Source organism: Hippoglossus hippoglossus, chromosome 16 (assembly GCF_009819705.1).
Source record: "Hippoglossus hippoglossus isolate fHipHip1 chromosome 16, fHipHip1.pri, whole genome shotgun sequence".
NCBI classification, from domain to species: domain Eukaryota; kingdom Metazoa; phylum Chordata; class Actinopteri; order Pleuronectiformes; family Pleuronectidae; genus Hippoglossus; species Hippoglossus hippoglossus.
Window position 1 is genome coordinate 1800827 of NC_047166.1, and position 20135 is coordinate 1820961.

The window sequence follows — 20135 nt, forward strand, 5'->3', positions numbered from 1 at the left end:
AATGAATGCACATGTTTCCAACATATAAACTTTGTGTGTGGATACACTGCTTAAAGAACAAAAGAGTTTTGTTCAGTGTACCAACACCATGTGTGTTCGCATGAAGCCTCTGTCACTCGTTTCGTGTGTTTGTCTTTGTCAGTTCAATTGCTTCCACTTGAGCCCTTTGCCCGTGTGTTATTATTGTGTGCGTCTGTGCATGGGCCTGCCGCGCCCTTGGCTCCGGCCAGCGGCGGGGGCTTTGTTTGGCTGCCAGTGCATCTTCCTGCTCCAGCGGTGACACCACTCTGGGAATTAAAGAGCCAGAGGGAGCCGAGCGTCTCGCTGCGCGGAAAGTGAAAATTACTATCCTGCCTCTAAAGACCTCTTACATTGTTGCTCGACAGGTAGACCTCTCTGTTCCCGCTCTGTGACTCAGTGCTTACCTCACTAGCCCCCGATGCAAGAGCAGTCAGTTCACCTCCACCCACCTCCGTGTTGTGGTGCCGGAGCAGCGGCCATGCTTCAAAGAATGCAGGTTTATTGCCTCCCAGATATCTTGTAATGGCTGACTGAGACGAGGGGGAGGTGGTGACTACACAGACAATTACAAAACATGGGAATGCTGGAAACAGTCGTGCGTAATCATGCCAGGGGCTACAGGTGATATGCCTGTTATGCCGGGGAAGAAAAAAACTAGTTTTCCACATTTACAGTAAATTAAAGCTTTCAAATACAAACTTGACTCAGTTACAAAGATGTTATGGTCTGTCACTTCTGCAGAGCAGCTGAAAGACTCAGAGGTTTGTTTGCATGTCTGTGGTTTATTTGGTTATTGGGTTAAAGAGTAAGCTCATTTTAAATATAGAAATTAGTGGTATCACTCACTGGACCTATTTTATCAGCTTTGATATATCTACCTATGAGGCGTATGCATATATACTGTAGATAATTCACAGCAATTAAAAATGACATTAAAAAAATAGAACCTCAGAGGACAAACCTCCACTGAGGCCCAATAATCTGCACCAGATTACACACACTCCTCGATATCAGTCCCCTAAATGTGCCTGTTTTCATCCAGATCCACGAATCTGTCTCAGTTCGTTAAGGAAAGTGGAAAAAGTAGCTGGATCTGTCCTCTGATCCGGATCCACAACAAAATCGAATGAGTCCACTGGTTTTAAAAGAAATCAGAACATTTTCCTCAGGAGATTATGTCTCAATCTCTAGTTTCAAGTCTTCTTCAACACAGCTGATGTTCATTTAGTAAATGATGATCATTTAGAGTCAAATAGACCATAAAGTGCCGGGTGTGTGGACGCAACCGCCAGTAACGTCCAATGGGTGCAGGGGGCAGGTGTAGGTGGGCGTTCCCAGGCAGGCTCCACCCCCCCCGCTCCACCAAATATGGTCACTTCTGGCTTCAAAAAACCAAGATGGCGCTGGAGAAAATACCCAACTCAAGGCTTCAAAATGGTGTTGCACAGTGCGCTGACACTTGAAACCACAAAGTGGTAGAAGAGGTAGAATCTCAAACCCTTGCTCTTATCATAACAGGTAACTTCATGAGTTGGTGGTAATTTGACAGGCATTGTGTGAAGTGACGTGGAGGTGCAGAAGGATATGGAGATGTCTGATTGGTGAAGTACTGAACAACAGGTCAAGCTTGCGTGATGCTTGAGGGATAAATGATTTATAATTTAATCCAATGCACCTTGATGGAGTCTCTCCTCCACAGGTGTGCGTTTCGTGTCCTGAGAAAATGAGGTTGGAATTTTAATTTCGGAATGGTTGATCTCGGCGTTCAGTGGAAATGCTTTCTCTGACCCCTCTCCATTCTCGGAAACTCCTGTTGATTGACAGTGCTGCACCCCCCCTCCCCCCCCGTCCATTGTTTTACCATCAATTAGACGGATTGAATCCCCACCGTCAATTAGGCAACGTCTTGAGTTCCGCTGGGCTTTTCAGTCGGCGAGAGCGAGCCGCCTCTCTTCACCTGAATCCTAATGCCGCTCTCTTTGTGTCGCCATGTGCTGGCTGTGCCAGCTAAGGTGTCGCACCGGCTGAAAGAAAAGTGTCTCCATCCAAACAGTATCACGCTTCTCTCCCCAGGGATCAATAGCCCCTTCTTTGTGTGGTGAGCGGCTCAATTATTCATGGCCGGGTATTAAAAAATGCAAAGAAGTAGCTGTCACTTAGCAGCACACTCTCTCTGCTCTGGCTCTCGGTGATGATCCCGCACGAAACGTTGTGCTTCCTGTCAGTGACTCAGTCTTTCTGCGTAACCCGAGCACCGGCTTTCGCGCCTCCACCGGCACCTTCCCCTCGTTTATTCGCGCCTGGCCCTGTGGTGTGTAGTTACCACTCGGTTACTCGATCCCTGTCCTTGCCGGTTTCCTTTTCACAGCCTCATGATTAGGCCCTATTGTGTGTCGGACTCTCCGTTTGACACCTCAGGTTGGGTGTCTGCCTGCGCAAAGTTTCCTCCGATGCGACAGCTTCTCCCTCTGCTGCTGTGTGGGCCAGAAATTTATATTTTTAATAATTTGAATCCAACTGAGCTCATCATTACTGCCTTTTTTGGGCTATTCATGGAATGGAATTGTAAAAGATGTGTTTAAATCGATTGATATGATTAAATTGACAAACTTCTGCGAAAGAAAACGTTTTGTTGTGCATGTGTGAATATTTTGATTTCAGTTTGTGTTAGAAACCAATTTGATTCTTTTAGTTTGTGTGTGATCTTTTGCCATCTTGTGATATAGGCTTAGAATATTGAAATAGTTTAAATAACTCAAATTGATTCAGTTTATCAGATAGAGAAATCGTGAGAAATCTGCTTTTTGTTTGATTATTTATTTTGAACAAGTCAGTACCAGATAATATTGATTTCAACCACATTAGTCAGCTCTAATTCTGACCCAATACAAATAAAGCATCAGAGTTTTTACTCCAGTCAAACGTATTGACTAACACATTTTCAGTCCCAGAACTAATTAGTAAAATTAGCTTGTGTACTATTGAACAGAAAGGTGCTTGATTAACTGATGGGCAAACATAAGTCAGCGCCTGACAGCAGCTCCTGGCCGTGTCCAGCGCTCGACGCCCTCTCCGCTGCCCTGAGGACACGGGTCGCATGGTAACTAGAACCACTGAATTTTTAATTCGGCAAAGTGATAGTGAGACATTTGACATTTACAAAATAACACACCTGCTGACATACCAGAGTCAGATTCAGTGACTGGATTTACAGGAGCACAGCGTAAAGTGTGTCGAACACATCGAAGCAGTTTGGTGGATATGACATGTTGTACATGTGTAACAGGTGTAGTGAGGAGGAATTGAGCTTTGCACAATCGCTATCTGAACAAGAGGCGTTCAGGCACAGTGTTGAGTTGTAGGTCTTTTTGAAGCGCTCAGAACCCACAACACGGCCGAGTCACTAATTATAATTTCAAACCCTGCACTGAAGTCTGGACATTTCCCTACGTTTTCCAGAAGGGTTGTTTGTCGGAACGTACATGTTTGAGTAAGTCAATGTTCTGGAAACTATTCCCACCAGCCTCCCTGTAAAATGCTTGAGAAATGTCTGTGTGAGTCCATGTGAGAAAACCGCAGGAAAACGTCCTGGAACTTCCCGGTTGATGACGTTTCTAAAAAGAAAACGTGATTTACCAGTAGAATTTATACGTCATGTCCTGGTGCTCTACCCAGGCTCCGCCCCTCGCCTGAATCTTCCCAAAACGTGAACGAGTCTGACCCGGACAATCTCCTGCTGTGTTTCTCATATGTGAAACACAATCTCTGGATATATCTGGACTCAATTGCTGGAGTTTGTTTCTAAATTCAGTTGTAGTTGGATCGAAATTGACTCCAAGCTACATTTACAAGTATATAAACCAGGCTTGTTTAAAATAGGATTTAAATTCAATTCTAAAAATGTTATTAATCCGACTAAGATCAATACAAATGAGTGTGATGATGAGATGAAGGACTGAAAACTGCTGCTCAAAATGTAGTTTCATCTGCAGCCAGTTGTCATCGTCTCCATTCGAGTCCCACTGCTCAGGCTGGCGCTCGTCTGTACGTGACACCAGACCCTCCGTCCCGAGACCCTTGAATCAAAGTCCAGTACGAGACTTTCGTCTGGTGTCGGCTGGGGATTTAGCACCTCGTTTCCCGCACATCTCACTCATGGAATGTTGTGGCTTTAGATTCGATCGCTACAGAATCAGTCATGAGGATGTTTGCTGCGTACGTCACATTTGTTTAGCTTTTCCATAGCTGTTCTTCATTTAGCGGTCGCTCTCACCCGGAGTGGTTCGCATAGTAGGCGACAGCCGGATACGATGTTAGATCACAGTGATAAGTAGCTGATGAGGAGGTCACATCGTCAGGACCTCGTCATTGCAACAACATCCACTTTGCTACTGTGTAAAACTCTTAAACATCACCATCTCAGTGACCTCCAACCTCTCTGCAGAGCAATAAAAGGGCAAAAGGGGATTTCTACTTCAGGGAACAATAGAAAATGTCACCTAATATTAAGAGTCAGTTCACTATTCTCTCCATTTGAGAAGCTCGGGGAGAAACAGAGGATTTCAAGGCTGGGTGGAAGCTATTTCTGTATTTCTGTCGATTACTCACTAAAGCAGAAGTTAATGACTTCCAGACTGATTCTATCAGTGAAACATGTCAGCGTCACTTGTAACATCTGTAGAAATGTTGCAGATTGCTAAACATCCCTTCTGAGTGGTCAGGCTCATTCCCAACAACGGGCTGCTCATTGACATGATTTAAATGCACCCTAGTGGTGAGTCCTCCTACTATCACGTCCCAGTGATAGTTCGTCACCTTCAAATTTCCCGTCATGTTACCTTATTTGAAACAGTCCCAGACGCAGGATTTTTGGTCTCATTTTTTCCACAATTCCTTGTCTGATGAGTAAAATATTGAAATCTTTAACGGTTCCTTATGTTTACCAGATGGAAATTTGGGGGTTTTTTTGCTTAAAGAGCATAAAGCATTTAAAATGTTTGAAATCTCCTCTTGGTTTTATTTAAACAAAGATTGGTGAGTTGCTCTGTCTTATCAAGTACAGTACATTCTGATCACTGGTAATTATGGCTGTGAGATAATGTAACCTGGAGTTCTGGCGTCCAGCTCCTCTGGGATGTCTCGATAAGTTCGGGTTCCAATTGCAAGTTTGAAACGAGCTCAAGTCTGTTTATATGTTTCCCATGTTCTCTTTGCATTTCCTTTTAATCCTTCATCTTAAAGCAAAGCTGATGGGCAGGTTGTTAACACGAGCCACTGTTCACAGTTGTTGTTTAAATAAGCTGTTTTACACCTAACATATGAAATCTGGTCCAGACTCCTCACACTGTAGCATGTCCCTACACACAGACCTTCCTTTACTGGATGCAGAACGTTTGAATATGTCTCATTTCTGCTGTTCTTGATAATTTCCTGCTCTGATTCGTTACAGACGATGAGCGATAGGCCGTTCATCCAGAGACTGTTTCGCCCCGTTTCACCTGAAGGCAACGTGCACACACTTGGCAACATGCTCAAAGAAATGTACCCAGCTGCTATACCAAATGAAGGTAAGACACACACACACGCACACGCACACACACACACACACACACACACACACACACACACACACACACACACACACACACACACACATTTTTGGGATAGTGAACAACATTAGAAATCCCAGTCAATATTAAGAATAAAAAGATAATATTACCGACACACTCACTCCTCATTTATGTTAAACATTACCAGGAGCTAACAGTGTGACGTACAGTATCAGCCATGTTTGATTTCTGCCTGCTTGATCAAATCCGGGCCCCGTCGCCCTCCAGAAGCGAGAGAAGAGAGAAGCGCCTCGCGTCTCAGGTTTATTTTATTTACACAGCCACACGACACATGTCAGAGATCCACTCTCTCTGATAAAACACCCACTGGGGGCGAGATGAGGGCGAACAGAGAGAAGAGATAGAGATAGAGAAAGAGATAGAGAAAGAGATTTCTCTTTTAGGTGGAAGGAAAACTTCTTGTCATAACCAGAACTACTGTCATGTGTCATTCATAACATACAGTGAACTTGATAACTTTCCAAATATAAAAAAGTGTTTTAACATGAGCTGAGATCTTTTTTTACTTTATTTCTTAGTTAGTTGAGTTTTTACAAACAAGATAGAAACTCTAAAAAGAATCGTGATGCCAGAAGCTGTCGACCTGCGTGTTTGAATTGGGCTGTTTGCAGGTTTTCTTTCTGAAACTGTAAAAGTGACCTTCAGTAATTCAGTCTCGGCAAATAAAGTCCTGCTGCTGCACAGAAAGCTGTTCACCTGTTTATTTAAATAAAACAATATACGGAACATAAACCGATTAAAAGCAAATACTCGTGAATGCAAACAAAAGTCTCCTGTAATAAATCGGACGTTCCAAAACTAACTAATCAATGCAAATTAAACAAAGGCTAATGATCTTGTGGACGATTAAACTAAACTGGATTAGCTGGATAAATTAACATACAAAAGTTCCTCGTAAAAACATGATGATTTATATATTATGCAAAATATCCCACATTCTTGTGCAGCAGAAAACAACACACGAGTCTGAAAATCAGCTAAATATGTGCTCATTTCGTCACATACATATATCAAATCTTTATGTTCTTTTTCACGTGTGTGTTTATATCAAACAGTAGATTTAACGTAGAAGCCGTCAAAGTGTTGTTGCTGCTGTGGCAGAGGAGAGCGAGAGAAAAAAGAGAGAGAGAGGGAGCGAGCGGCAGTCTAAACAGCGTCTGCAGAGGAGGAGAGAGGAAGTAGATAAGGAGACAATAGTGTGTTAGGACAGACGACCCACAGGAGACTCACCTGCACAGACAAGACAGAACCATCCCCCCCCCCCCCCCCCGTCTACCTGCCGACCTGTCTGTCCAACATTCCCTCTCATGTTGTCACCATGGTGATGCTGACACTCTCACACTCAGTTTCATCAAACATCACAAACCTCTTCATGAGCATTGGCTGAGTTCTACGTCCAGACAAAGAGTCGGAGTGGACACAATGTTCTAAAAGCCTATTTTTAAATGTACATTTTATGGCATAGAAGAAATTAGATTTTGTGAAACCGCGACTGAAAAGAAGCAGCTGCGCAAACTTGAAAAAAGCTAAATGTTTATAGCAACAGGCCCGGAGATAACGCTGACCCCACTACACATGTGCTAGACCTGCTACTAATTTGCTCTTGTGATGATGAGTGTTGAGTGATTATGTGAGATTTTCCGTTAAAAGAGCTTTTCCTCCACTGGGAAAACTCAGAATCACTCTCTTGCAGAACTACTTGTCATGGTTGCACAGTTTGTACATTTGAAACCCTTCCTTTTGCTTTTGGCTTCAGGCAGCGTGTAATCCAGCCATCACCTGACATCTCCGAACAATATCAGCTGCCAAGTGCAATGATGTTATTGAAGGATTCGACTGCCACATGTTTTGCATTCATTTAATTTGTTCTGTAGTTTTTGGCCAGTTGGAACATTTGTTTAAAAATGTGCGTGACTGACGTGGAGATATCTGCTTCCTCTTTTCCTTTTTCTTTCTGCCTCGACGGTCTCCCCCCCCCGATCTAAGACAATATTTTTTCCCTTTGATCGTCTATATCTCCCTCTCAGGTGTAGTCTTCAACATTTTCCCTGTCTGCCGTAGACGTCTTTCATGTCTTTGACGCTAAGTCTCTGCTTTTCTCCGCTCTCCTCCCTCCCAGAGGAGTCTGCCAGCCTGCCTGGCTGATCAAGGTGAAAGTGGCCCTTTTGTCTCTTGTCGTTTGTTTGGTTTCCACCTCTTCCTCGGCTGGTAGATGAGTCGGGTGATAGCCGGGGATTATGGCGGCGTGTTTGGATTAGAGAGACCGGGACGTGTGTTCAGGGACGGGGCGGGGCAGTGGTGGCGGTGGAAGGGGGTTTGCTGGTAGTATTGTTCACAAGTTCAGAGGACTTTTCTTTTCTGTCGGGACCCCTAACGTATAACAAAAAGAAAATCTGGGGTGCTCCGCGTCTCTGATCTTTCAAACATCAAATAATAAGGTTTTTCAAACAGTCTCCTGCTCTGTTATGTCTGCGGGGAGGATCGGTGTTGACCCCTGTGGGACCCAGAAACCAGTCGCAGCAGACAACTGGGGGTGGCTCGAGTTAGGAAGGAACAAAGACGGGGATTCCCAAATCATGCTCATGCCGCGGCCGAAGAGTCTGTGTTTCCGTCGGGCCGCTGTTCCCCCTCAGAACTCGGAACATGTGCCTGTAAGCAGCGGTCAGCAGTGACGCCTGCTGTTTGTGTTTTTTTAGCCAGGTGTGTTATTGAGCAAGGTCTTGGCAGGAATATGGCGGATGCAGCCCACACATGACACAGCGTACATGACAGGCAGTTCTCATCAAGCAAGCTTTTTTTTTTTCCACATATTTATCGGAGGTGAACCTTATTACGAAAACACCCACATCGATTATTGTCTGTGAACAATCTGAGGAAACCCCCCGCCCCTCTCGCCCCCACAACCCCACCCGGACCCCTCCCTCCCCGCAGCATCCTTCACGCCCCCTCTACCCCGTCTCAGTCACATCTGTGGTACAGCCCACTCACTATTGGCAGGCTCCCCCTCGCAGGCTGCGTGAGGAGCCAATGCATCTTGTGCTCATCAAACGGGTCGGCTCACTTCAGAGGCTCAAGGGGGATGTGCAGGTTTCAGTGGCGGTTTTGATACAGCAGATAGTGGGTAATGGTTCATGTGCGCGGGCGTGTGAGATGTGCACCAGACAGGGGAATTCAAGCTGAATGACTCGCACTATTGTTGATTCAAATGTGATCAGCTGAGATCTTTTTTTTTTTCTTTCCTTATTGTGTCCGTGCAGCTTTACTGTAAAATGGCTGCAGATGTTTTGGTGGAATTCAGGAGGACGTGTTAGATCTTATCTTAAAAATAAACACGGGTTACGATCACTGACATTAATCATCATGTAGTTTTGGTTCGATTAGAAACATCTTACAAGCCATGTAGCACGTGGGTGTTACTAATGTAAAAACACTGTGAACATCACACAGTGCTCGCTCCTTAGATCCCCTGGTCAGCTTATGAAAAAGTCCCAGCTATCAACAGTATACGAAAGTTTACATGCACTTTTCAATCAGTAGAAACAACAGTGTGGCGGATGTGTTGCTAGAATAATTTTCTTACTAATCTGCAGAAGTTTTCTTTCACATCTGAAACAGCAGCAGGTTGTCGGGTCCGACTCGTTCAAACAGGAAGATGTGGGGAACAGCAGGAGGCCGGACATGACGCGTAGACTCTGCTGTGGAAAGATCAGTGTTGTTGTTTACAGCTCATCCTCTCCTTGTCTTTCCGAGTTGACGTCTTCATCAGCGTCTTCTACATGTACGCCTCCTCTTCTTCATCTTCATGTTAGAAACGTCACAGTTTTACTGACATTTTCCTGCTGTGTTCTCACAAGAGCTCACTATGACGTTTTGGATATGACAGAAAGAGAATGTGATTTTTTTATTTATTTCACACCAGGTGAAAAGTTGGCTCGTGCACTGATTGGACGATCAATAGAAGTTTTATTTTAATAAGGCCTCTTGCTGTTTTCTGTAACTATAGATTGTGTTGGGGACGGTTGCTTGGACAAAATTATTAATTTGACTTATCTTGGGCTGTGGGAAATTGCATTTGTAATTTTTCACAATTTTGGTTTTAGACTAAACTCACTGATTCATTGAAAAGAAGCTTATTCAGGAGAAAACCAGGCGTTCTTTTCGTCCACCAGTCCGTCAACAGTTGGTTACGAGCAGTCAGTGTGACCGGCTGCCAGTCATGCAGTCAGACTGTGTGTTTGGCTGTGAGGAGCGCGCTCCATTGCGGTCTTCCTAAATCGTGGTTGGCTTCGCTCGGCTGACAAAACATGTCGTCTTGCCCAGAAGTCGTGCACCACTCAACCACAGGGCGTGTGTATCAGAGTGTGTGTATCAGCGTGTGTGTATCTGAGTGTGTGTGGGTCAGTGGGTATATTAGTTCGGTTTTTATGCCGTCACAGTTGCTTTCTGAAGAAAACCATTTATTAATCATTTACTCGTGTTTGGAGGAAATTTATCCAATGGTTGTTTATACTTTAAATTCTCCATCTGGTCTGATGAGCTGCGTCATTCAGGATAATTGTAGTTAACATCTTAAAACACTGTAACATGCACAATTTTTTGATTTGAGGAACTTTCGGCCTTTGTTCATTGGCAGGTCAAAGGTCACAGGAACCCAGTGTTAAGGTAACAAACGGGGAGGTGTTGTTGTTTCTCTTCTATTCGCCCGGATCCAGGATATTTTACCGTAATTTTTCCACCTTGGGAGCAATTGGAGACTCGTGTCTGTGCTCTGAACACATTTCTGTTTATTTTGTTCCTTCTTAAGTCCCGACAGAAATGTCAGAATTACACGGATCCGCACCTTCAGCTCTCAGCTCACACACATGGTTGAATGAACCTCTTTGCTCTCAGCTACCTGTCACACGAACGTGAGTACATGAGTGAATTGACGCCGTCAAAGTTAATTATTTAACATGACTGGAAATGATCAGAGCAGCTCGGTTTTCTCTTCCTGCCGTTTTCTACCGCCTCAGCTTCGAGTCTTAACACGTCTCTGCTGTTCCGATGTTGCAGCTGTTAACAACGTGTTTATTGCCGGAATTCAAACGATGACCGAAATCCGATAAACCGAGACTGACCATGTGTGTCTGAGCGCTGTAGCTGCAGGTGGCTCATGATGATCGACAGTAATATGTATTTGAGTGCGTGTTTGTGGGAGAGTGTGTGTGTGTGTGTGTGTGTGTGTGTGTGTGTGTGTGTGTGTGTGTGTGTGTGAGGGGGCGTGGCCCACTGTGAATTTCCCCCATTTGTCATAGTGAGATTGTGAAAACACGCCAACTCCACCCACCTCTGTACGCCTGTTGCCAGGCAAGAACCGGGGCTTAGTTAGAGATGGGTATGAAACACCACCAAGAAATGGAGTGCGTGCGTGTGAGTGTGCGTGTGAGTGTGAGTGTGCGTGTGAGTGTGCGTGTGAGTGCGTGTGCGAGTGCGTGTGCGAGTGCGTGTGCGTGTGCGTGTGCGAGTGCGTGTGCGTGTGAGTGCGTGTGCGAGTGCGTGTGCGAGTGCGTGTGCGTGTGCGTGTAAGAGCCAGAGAAAGTGTGTTCTCACTCTTGGTGTCTTTTAGGTGGGATTCACACCTTTTACTTTCTTTGCAGCTGAGGATTTTCTCAAGGTTGGGACCAGGTTGACCTCAGTGTTTGACTGTCTGACAAAGTATGTCATAAAATAAATTGTAGTTGTAGATACGCAATAAAGACACAACTGCTAATTATGAGGATTTTATATTATATTTATTTATTTATTTATATTATTATTATTATTATTACGATGTTTCTCCTGCTGTAAAGCACAGTTCAGAGAAAACAAGCTCATCTGGTGGAGAAAGAAAAAAATGAAATGAAAATGGTTGAGTGGAACAACATCTGTGCTGTTTGTATGATTTTAAAAGACTTGAATTTCTCGTCTTTAAAGACCAAAAATAATAGATACAAAACAAATTCAAACACTGAGAACAAAATTTAATTTTGAAATTCTAAACTCAAACAGCTGCAGTTTTTCTGGCATCAGTGTTTAAACTGATTCATCTCAACTGACACGAATGACTCTTCCACTTCTTTCTTACTCTTTGTGCTTCTACCTCATTTATCGCAGCACTTGATTCCTTTCTTGAGAACCACACAAGCAGTAAAGCTCCCTCTCTTCTTGCGGTTGATGCTTCTTCAGCCGCTCTTCTAGTCGACAGGATCTTGTGTCACTACAGGTTGAATTTTAGCTGCTTTCTCTTTTTTTTTTTTTTTCATTTTTTTTTTTTCAAACCCTGTGGCTCAGTGGTTTGAGTGCACACGGCCAACGATGCAAACAACTTCTCCACCTTTGCTCCTCAGACTAAACTCAGACACCACTTTGTTCTTTTTCTTTTTTTTTTTTTTTTTTTCATCTAATCCACCAGCAATCCTAAATATTTCCTGTTTGTGAATGAGTTGGTTTTCTCCTCACTTAACCGGCCTGGTTTGTTCCATTTCTCCAGTGACCTAAAAATTCCCCAGAGCTCCTTTAAAAAAAGCAAACATTTACAGTGAATGTTTTTTTTTTATTTAGCAGCAGAAATCAGTCCAGTCTTCTGTTTGCAATTCTCCGTCCCAGCCTGACGTTAAAAAAACAAACCGTACATAAATACAACCGAAAAACTAAAATGACAGGGAGAACACTCGCTGTGTAATTCAATACAGGATCAGTACGCAAGGAGAGAAAGTCTAGAGTGCAATAAAAAGTACACTTCATCTGTGCACAGAACAGGAAACGCAGGGTGATCTATATGAATGTAGGTAAATGGAGGAGAGGCCTTACCGAGCAAAACTATTTTTACTGCAGTAACAATGTGAGATCATATGAATATATTGTTACATATCCATTATATAGACCGTTATAGATAGATTTACTAAATATCCTGCAGCTTTTTCAGTGAGCATCAGTAATAACTTGTGCATTTTGAAAAAAGAAATGTGTGTTTATTATAGTGCACTTTGATTTAATTTAAGGGGACTGTTGGACTCTTTAGTACTCTTTAACATATGTGCTCAACTGAGTGAAATTCTAATTATATATTTATATATATATATTTTTTTTTATCACAGCAGCGATCAGCAAAGGTTTGCACCTCTGACACCCACCTCTGTCCTGAGTGTGCACATCTGTAATTTCTCCCTTGAGCAGAGTTTTAACACAGTTTCTTGTGACATCACTGTCGTCCACGCTGCAGTTTGTGAGCAGGTGTAGGGCGGAGCCGCTTCTCAGAGCGACAGTTAGCGCTCTGCCTCAACCGTCCTCCTGATATTACGTGGAGCTAAAATGTCACGAGCACGGCGGGTGAATGAGAACAACCTGAGTGCGTGTGTGTGACTGTCTTTGTGTGTCTGTGTCTGTGTGTGTGTGTGACTGTGACTGTCTGTGTCTGTGTGTGTGGGAGCTGAGGTCCAGAGTGATTGACAGGAAAAGGCCCATAATTGTCTGTCGTTCTCACGCACATGCAGACATCCTGAATGTGTGAGAGAAAGTTGTCATTCTCAGCTTGAAGCTGAAGAACCACTTGCATGAACCTTAACATATATTTCTACTTTCAAATTAAACTGAAAGCATAACTTTAAATCTCTGTCTCTCAAACCAACCAGAGTGGAAACATCTGAATTAACTGTTTTCATGTTAATGCTCTTCTTAAACGTGGTTTCTGTTTTTCTTTGGCCGATCAAATCATGCGTCATTTCTGCAAAAACTGCACAAATATTTGTCTTGAAACATGAATCACTGCGGAGGTGAGATTAAAATTCTTCCTTGTCTTTAAACAGCAGCTTTTTCTGAGGTCTGACGAGTTTCTAGTGAAACATAACAAAATGTAAAGTTTGTTTAAACATGTTTTAGAATCAAGTTCAAATACCCGACCTCAAGCTTCTAATTCTTATGGTAAAAAGATCAAAATTAATTCACTGATTTAATCCAGAGGAGTTAACATTTCCCATTTAGATGAATATTTTTTTTTAAATTGTAGAATTTAATTTACAAGAAGGAAATTATAAGATTTAAAGCTAAAGTGATTAAATGTTAATAACCTGTGTCATCAACTTGAGCACGAGATACTGAGCTGTGGAGGGAGCTCGATTATAACAATAACAACTTTTTAAATAAGTATGGGAAAATAATTAGAAAATATGTTCAACAAATCCTGGGAAGTTTATTTTATTATCTGAAGTGTTTGTCTACTTAAATATTTTGTGGTTTTATTGTTTTGTGATCTTCTGGTATCAGATCTAACTCCTCATGCAGAAACAAGACAGCACTTCTGTTCACTTTTACTTTTTAATGTTTTAGCATTTTAATAAGATAGGAAATCACTTAGAGAGAATGTTTGATCTCATTTTCATATCATCAAATTACTAATTTAAATCCAACTTGAACAAACATCAGTTTGGTAAAAAAACACCTAAAGTGACAGAAACTTTAATTTAATGTGCAGATTTTCTTAGTTTGGTCCGTGTCCTGTCTGCTAACATCGAGGAGACAGGGTCCTGTACTGCATCCAGCCACCAGGGGGTGATTGAGACACTTTGGATTTGTTAAGTCGTCCATCTTTCTTGACGGTTTACGGGGTTACTATGATTCAGGCTTCACGACATCACTTCCTTCTTTGTAAAACGCTTCATGTAAAAAAAAAAAAATAATAATAAAGCTCGAGCGTGAAATCAAATCGTAAAATCACACGACGGCTGAGACGGTCGAGAAAGCTGCCGCTTCTTGTAACGGCTGATTTGCGGTCGCGGCCTTTTCAGTAACGGGCGGGTTCGACCTCCAGGAGGTCATCGGGCTAGAGGGCGGCGCCGCCCGTCTGAAAGCACGAGCTGTCAGAGTGAAAGTTTGAAATTCAAATGCACTCAACGACGAGCGCTAAAATAATCAACTGTCACTTTGCTCTGGTTCATAGCTGAACAACACACGCGCACGCACACACACACGCACACACACACGCACACACGCGCACACACACACACACACAACACACACACACACACACACACACACACACACACACACACACACACACACACCACACACACACACACACTTTCTCTCCTCACTCTCTCTCAGCCACCACCCCCGCGGTATCACTGATCTCTGATGTGGTCGGCCTCACCTCATCTTACCATCTCTCTCTCTCTTCTCTCCCTCTATCTATCATTTTCTTTATCTTCTCTTCTCCTCTCCTCGCTCCTCCCCTCCCCCTTCATTTGTTCACCAGTTTTATTTCTCTCCTCCTTTTCATTGCTTCCTTCCCCTTTTTTATTCTGATTACCTATTCTGTCGCTTGTTTTCTGTCCTTTCATCCTTTTCTCCTCTTTCCTTCCCTCTCCTCCTTTGCTCATTTCCTCTTATCTCGACCCTTCATACATTTACTGCTCTTATTTTTCCCTCCTTTTTCCTTTTTCTTCTTATATTCATATTCTATTTTTTCCATAGTTTTCACTCTTCTTGTCGTTTTCTCCCCTTTCTTTACTCTCTCTTTTTGTCCTCCTCTCCGTGTCTACTCTTTCCCTCTGATCCTTTCTTCCCTCCTGCTCTCTTTTTATTTCTACTTCTTCTATTAGTTAAACGCTTTAAAAAGTTAAATAAAAGATGTTTTACTAATTGTTATTGACGTATTTTTCCTGTCTCTCTCCGTCCAGGTGAGCCAAAGCAGAACCAGGTGGTGATCCACGGCATCGAGCCGCTGCTGGAGACGCCTCTGCAGTGGCTCAGCGAACACCTCAGCCACCCTGACAACTTCCTGCACATCTGCGTTGTCCCCGTTCCCACCGACTGACACGGCGTCCGCCCCGTCGTCGCCGTCCGCCATGAAAACACTGATCGACCAACCAGCCGACGCACCAGCCGGCCGCATCTCCCAGGAAACGGTCCTCGCGCGAAATGTTGGAAACTCTGAACTAACAAGACTCTGCAACGAGACGGAGATCAGAATGAAAAGAAAAGGATGTGAAGGAGGTGTTGAACAAACCTCCTTTACATCTTGTTTATTTATATTTCTACTCCTACGACCACTACTACTCCACCTGATTTTAGGACGGGAGGATGGAGAGATCCTCTCTTCCTCCTCCGCTCCGAAAAGAGGAGGAGATTCCCCGGAGTGAAGAGATTGACGTCTAATTTTTCTACTCTGCTGTCTCGCATCTTCACCTCCTCCTTCTCTCTTTCTTTATGACCACACATCCCACGAGAGGAGAGGAGGTGAAGAGATCCCTCCTCCTCTTCGCTCCATCCTGACGAAGACTGTGCCGTCGACGGGGAGAAGAGTTTGTTTGGGGAGGTGGAGCTTCCACCTCCTGCTGAAGCTGCCTTATGAATTCTTTTATCATCAGCATCTCATCGTCACTTCAGGCACGTTCACACTCTTGAGTTTACATCAGAGCCTGAGGAAAATGTTTCTGCTCCTCAAACTCAAACAGCTGAGGATTCACTCTTGGTTTCGGTTTCATGGATTAATGTTTATTTTGTTTATTGGATTAATGATAAAAAGAGAAGAATTGGATCTGAACTGAACTGATCATCAGCCCAACATCTAATTTTGTATTTGAAAAAGGAAGTTAACAAACTGTCGTCTGCTTCTGTCTCTGAATTAACATTTTACTGCTTCGCTTCTTTTTCGTCCATCTTTCATCATCACTTGTGAGAGAAATGTTTGTTTCATATTTCAACGTCTCGGCCACTTTATCACCATATTTCATTTGCATGTATTGAGATCAGATAAATACACAAACCACGTACACAGAAATGTTCAAATACCCCCTTAATGGAATCTGCTCCAAAAGTGAAAGAGTTCCCCCCCCGTCCACCAAGTGTGTATGGCTTCGGTAGTTTTTGTGGTGAAGAGAAGCTGCTGTGCGGAGGTGATAAAGTGGAACTGACCTTTAATGTGGGAACATGGACTGAATTCTGCAACTTCAAGAAACTGACACACAAAGTGAAAATGAGTCAGAACCAGCTTCATTTGATCTGGTTAGTTTTGGTTTCACGTTGTAATTTAGGGACTAAAGAATTTTGTCTGCCATACGTACGTCCTGTCGTCATCACCTACGTGGGCGGAGTCTACCTGTACTTGACTCTGATTGGTTTGTAGACGGCGTCTGATGTGGTTGCCACGGTAACATCCTGATGGTATTACTCCCAGCTTCAGCACCATCAGGCACAATACTACTACAGTACTCCACAATACTAGTACTCCACAATACTACAGTACTCCACAGTACTACAGTACTCCTCTTCTTCTTTTTCTTCTTCCATTGTTTAATTCTGTCTCTACTTCCTGTGATTGGTCCAAAAGTCCAAGCTCTCCAACAAAGTGTTTTCACTGCAAACCAACAGAACCAGGTTCAGGTTGATCCAGACCCAGAACTCCTCTTCTGGTCGGAGGAACCGTTCACACCTGATGTTCAGGTTCAGACTGAACTGAAGAGTCTGAAGCTCTGAACCCAACGAGGTGTGAACGAGTCCCGAAACACTTGTCCGTTTTTAACTGGTGTTGTTTTAGCGTCTCTGCACATTCGAGCATCTTCCAGCGATTTATGAGACAAAGTGTAGATGGTTGTTCTCGGGAAGAAAAACAAAAAGCTTCACACGTGTTTTCAATAGCAGGTGTTGATTTCTCTTCATCAATACAAACAGTTTTACTGTCTGTGTTTGTCAGGTTCAGCTCCAGCCTCTTTCTCTGCTGCCAAACGTAAACGAGCATCTGGTTTTGTTTCATTTGAAGAACTGGGCTCTGATATAATGAGACATCAGGAGCGTTTAGCTTTACGTCTGCAGGCGGTCGGGGGCCGCGGCCGTTTGACATCTTACATGTGCAAGACGAGGTTTGTGGACTGAGACCAAACTGGAGGAAAAAGCAGAGGATTAACTTGGTTTTTCCAGATGAGATGAGAGAACTAATCACGTTTTTTTAAGCAAAGTTTGCATCTTGTGCTTTTTGTTTACACATCTGTTCGTACTGAAATAAAATGTCATTCAAAGCTTTCGTCCGACACTGTTTTCTTAATGAAAGTGAGCTGAAATGTTGAACTGTCACAGGATCTAGTCATAGATTGTGAAGTTAAGAAGCGCACAACATTTGTTTAAACATAACACACAGCACTGATTTTACTCATTTTGACTTTGCACCAATTCACACCAGTTACATCTTATGATAAAAACGCTGACTCATCCGAATCATCACAAATCACTGCTCACTGGCATCAAGGGAAACTTTACTTGGTTCAAAGGATGATTCCAACGTTTTAGATTCCTACACAGATACAGTAGATGCATGTCAAACATTTTCCTGAAATTATCCGGAGGGTGAAAACGCAAAAATGTCAGAGTCGGTTGCTCCGGACATTTTCCAGAACATTTTGCTGCAGCCCCTTCGTAACATGTCAGAGTTTCCCAGTGAGCGAGTGGACGTGTTGATGAGGTTTCTAACACGTGACGTGAAACTGGAAGAACACAAATATCTCAGGAGGAAGAAGAGGAGCCGTACACGTAGAAGACGAAGACGTCCACTTGGAAAGACGAGGAGATTCCAGAGCTTTTGGTGCTGAGGGCCGACGCCTGGATGTTCCCCACATGTTCCTGTTGTTGTGAACGAGTCTGACCCGACAACCTGCTGCTGCTGCGTCACAGGAGAAACACAAACTACACAAAGTGTCTGGACACAGCTTGATTATCAACAAAATGTGAAAAGGACAAAATCAATGATGAATTTCTCCTGTTAAGTGTCAGTGAAAGTGTGTCAGTCGTGCACTGATTCACACACACACACACACACACACACACACACACACACACACACACACACTCAGCTTCTCTCCTCTTTGGTGATTTCACTTTATCCATCTCTCTCTCTCTCTCTCTCTCTCTCTCTCATGTGTTTTACTGCTGGCACTCGCCCTCCCTCTCTCTCTTCATCTCTCCTGGTTAATTATCTGTTGGAATTCCACCGGCTGCTAATGAGACCACTAAACTGTCCTGTCAGACAGGCCCCGGGCCGCTCTGTCACTGGGAGTGTGTGTGTGTCTGTGTGTGTCTGTGTGTGTGTGTCTGTGTGTGTGTTTGACTCAAAGTGGGAAAGCTTGGTTTCGCGGAATTAAACCCTTCAGTGTGAAGTGTGTGATTTGTGTGTGTTTAAATAATTACAGACATCATTCATAGCCCCCCGCAGGTGTGTGTGTGTGTGTGAAGACTTCCATTGGAATTCCGCACATCTTTTCTCTCTCACACACACACACACACGTCTGTTGTCGTTCTGCCAGTCTGCTAATTCAAAAAGTGTGTGTGTGTGTGAGTGATGTCACGCATCATGTCATCACATTGGGCTTTCTCACCCTGCTGCCGCCGCCGCCGCCGCCGAGCATGATGGGACGCTGTGTTTATGGTGTTGAGTCAAGACCAGGCCCTTTGCGTGGGGTGTAGAATGTGTGTGTGTGTGTGTGTGTGTGTTTGTATACACACACTGTAGCTCTAGACGCAGTGATGTAGACTCTGTCTCACTCTGTCATCTCGCTGACACACACGCTTTTATGGGATTTCCCGATCCGACGTCCGACCCCCATACTGTACACCACACTGAGGGGGGGGGGGGTTACGTAAATTGTTCTGCATGTGGAAAAGATTGTTTAATTCTGAGTGTGTGTGTGTGTGTGTGTGTTTCATCCACGATCCTGCTTGGTTACAGATTCTGGTCAAAACACAAACACACATCATCACAGTGTGAAATCCATTTCAGGCTCTAGATCCACAAACGTGCGTCGAATGAGGAGCTGCATTTGAATCCATCGTCAGCGAAGGAGGTCGATGACGACGTCCCCGGTCGTGTCACATCCTACCAGTTGAAAAGAGACGAAGAAGAAGAAGGCGTGAGGGAAACATGACGGACACAGTGTCTTTCAGGAAAGTACCAACACTTACAACCACTGCTGTTTATTTCCACTCCAAACACCATCATTGATGATACAGGGGGAAAAGCGAGCTGCTTCACTGCAGTGTGTCTGGCATCAACCCACCGTGACGTCACCCATCGGTTTGTCAGCTGCTGTTCTGAAGCCTCATCGTCGTGACATTTTTTAAAAACACACACCCACGTATGAAAATTGAAACCATCCCGTACACACACACACACACATTGATTTTGTTTGATGTGGTAAACCCACACTATCGTGTTCTCCAGCGCCATCTTGGTTTTTTGCAACCAGAAGTACCCATATTTGGATAAAGGGGGTGGAGCCTGACTCAGAGCTCCGGGACACTGCAGACCCGCCTGCACCCGTTGGATGGTTCTGGCTGTCAATCACACTGTGGTATCCACGCCCCCAATGTACACGATGCTTATTGGTCTATTTGAGTCTAAATGGATAATTTAAACATGAGCATGATGTTGTTTTGAAGAAGACTTGAAACTGACGTTAATAAGACTTCTATCGTAACGACCAG

At 43.8% G+C, this 20135-nt stretch overlaps 1 protein-coding gene across 1 annotated transcript in view; it reads left to right on the forward strand.

The window, feature by feature from the left end:
• atg5 (ATG5 autophagy related 5 homolog (S. cerevisiae)) overlaps window positions 1-16431 on the forward strand; it is a 25383-nt gene extending 8952 nt beyond the window's left edge. Inside the window, exons 7-8 of the mRNA XM_034611559.1 lie at window positions 5471-5588; window positions 15344-16431. Coding sequence (XP_034467450.1) covers window positions 5471-5588; window positions 15344-15480 — 255 coding nt within the window. The 3' untranslated portion in view covers window positions 15481-16431. The remainder of the gene's footprint in view (window positions 1-5470; window positions 5589-15343) is intronic.
• Window positions 16432-20135: the final 3704 nt, after the last annotated feature.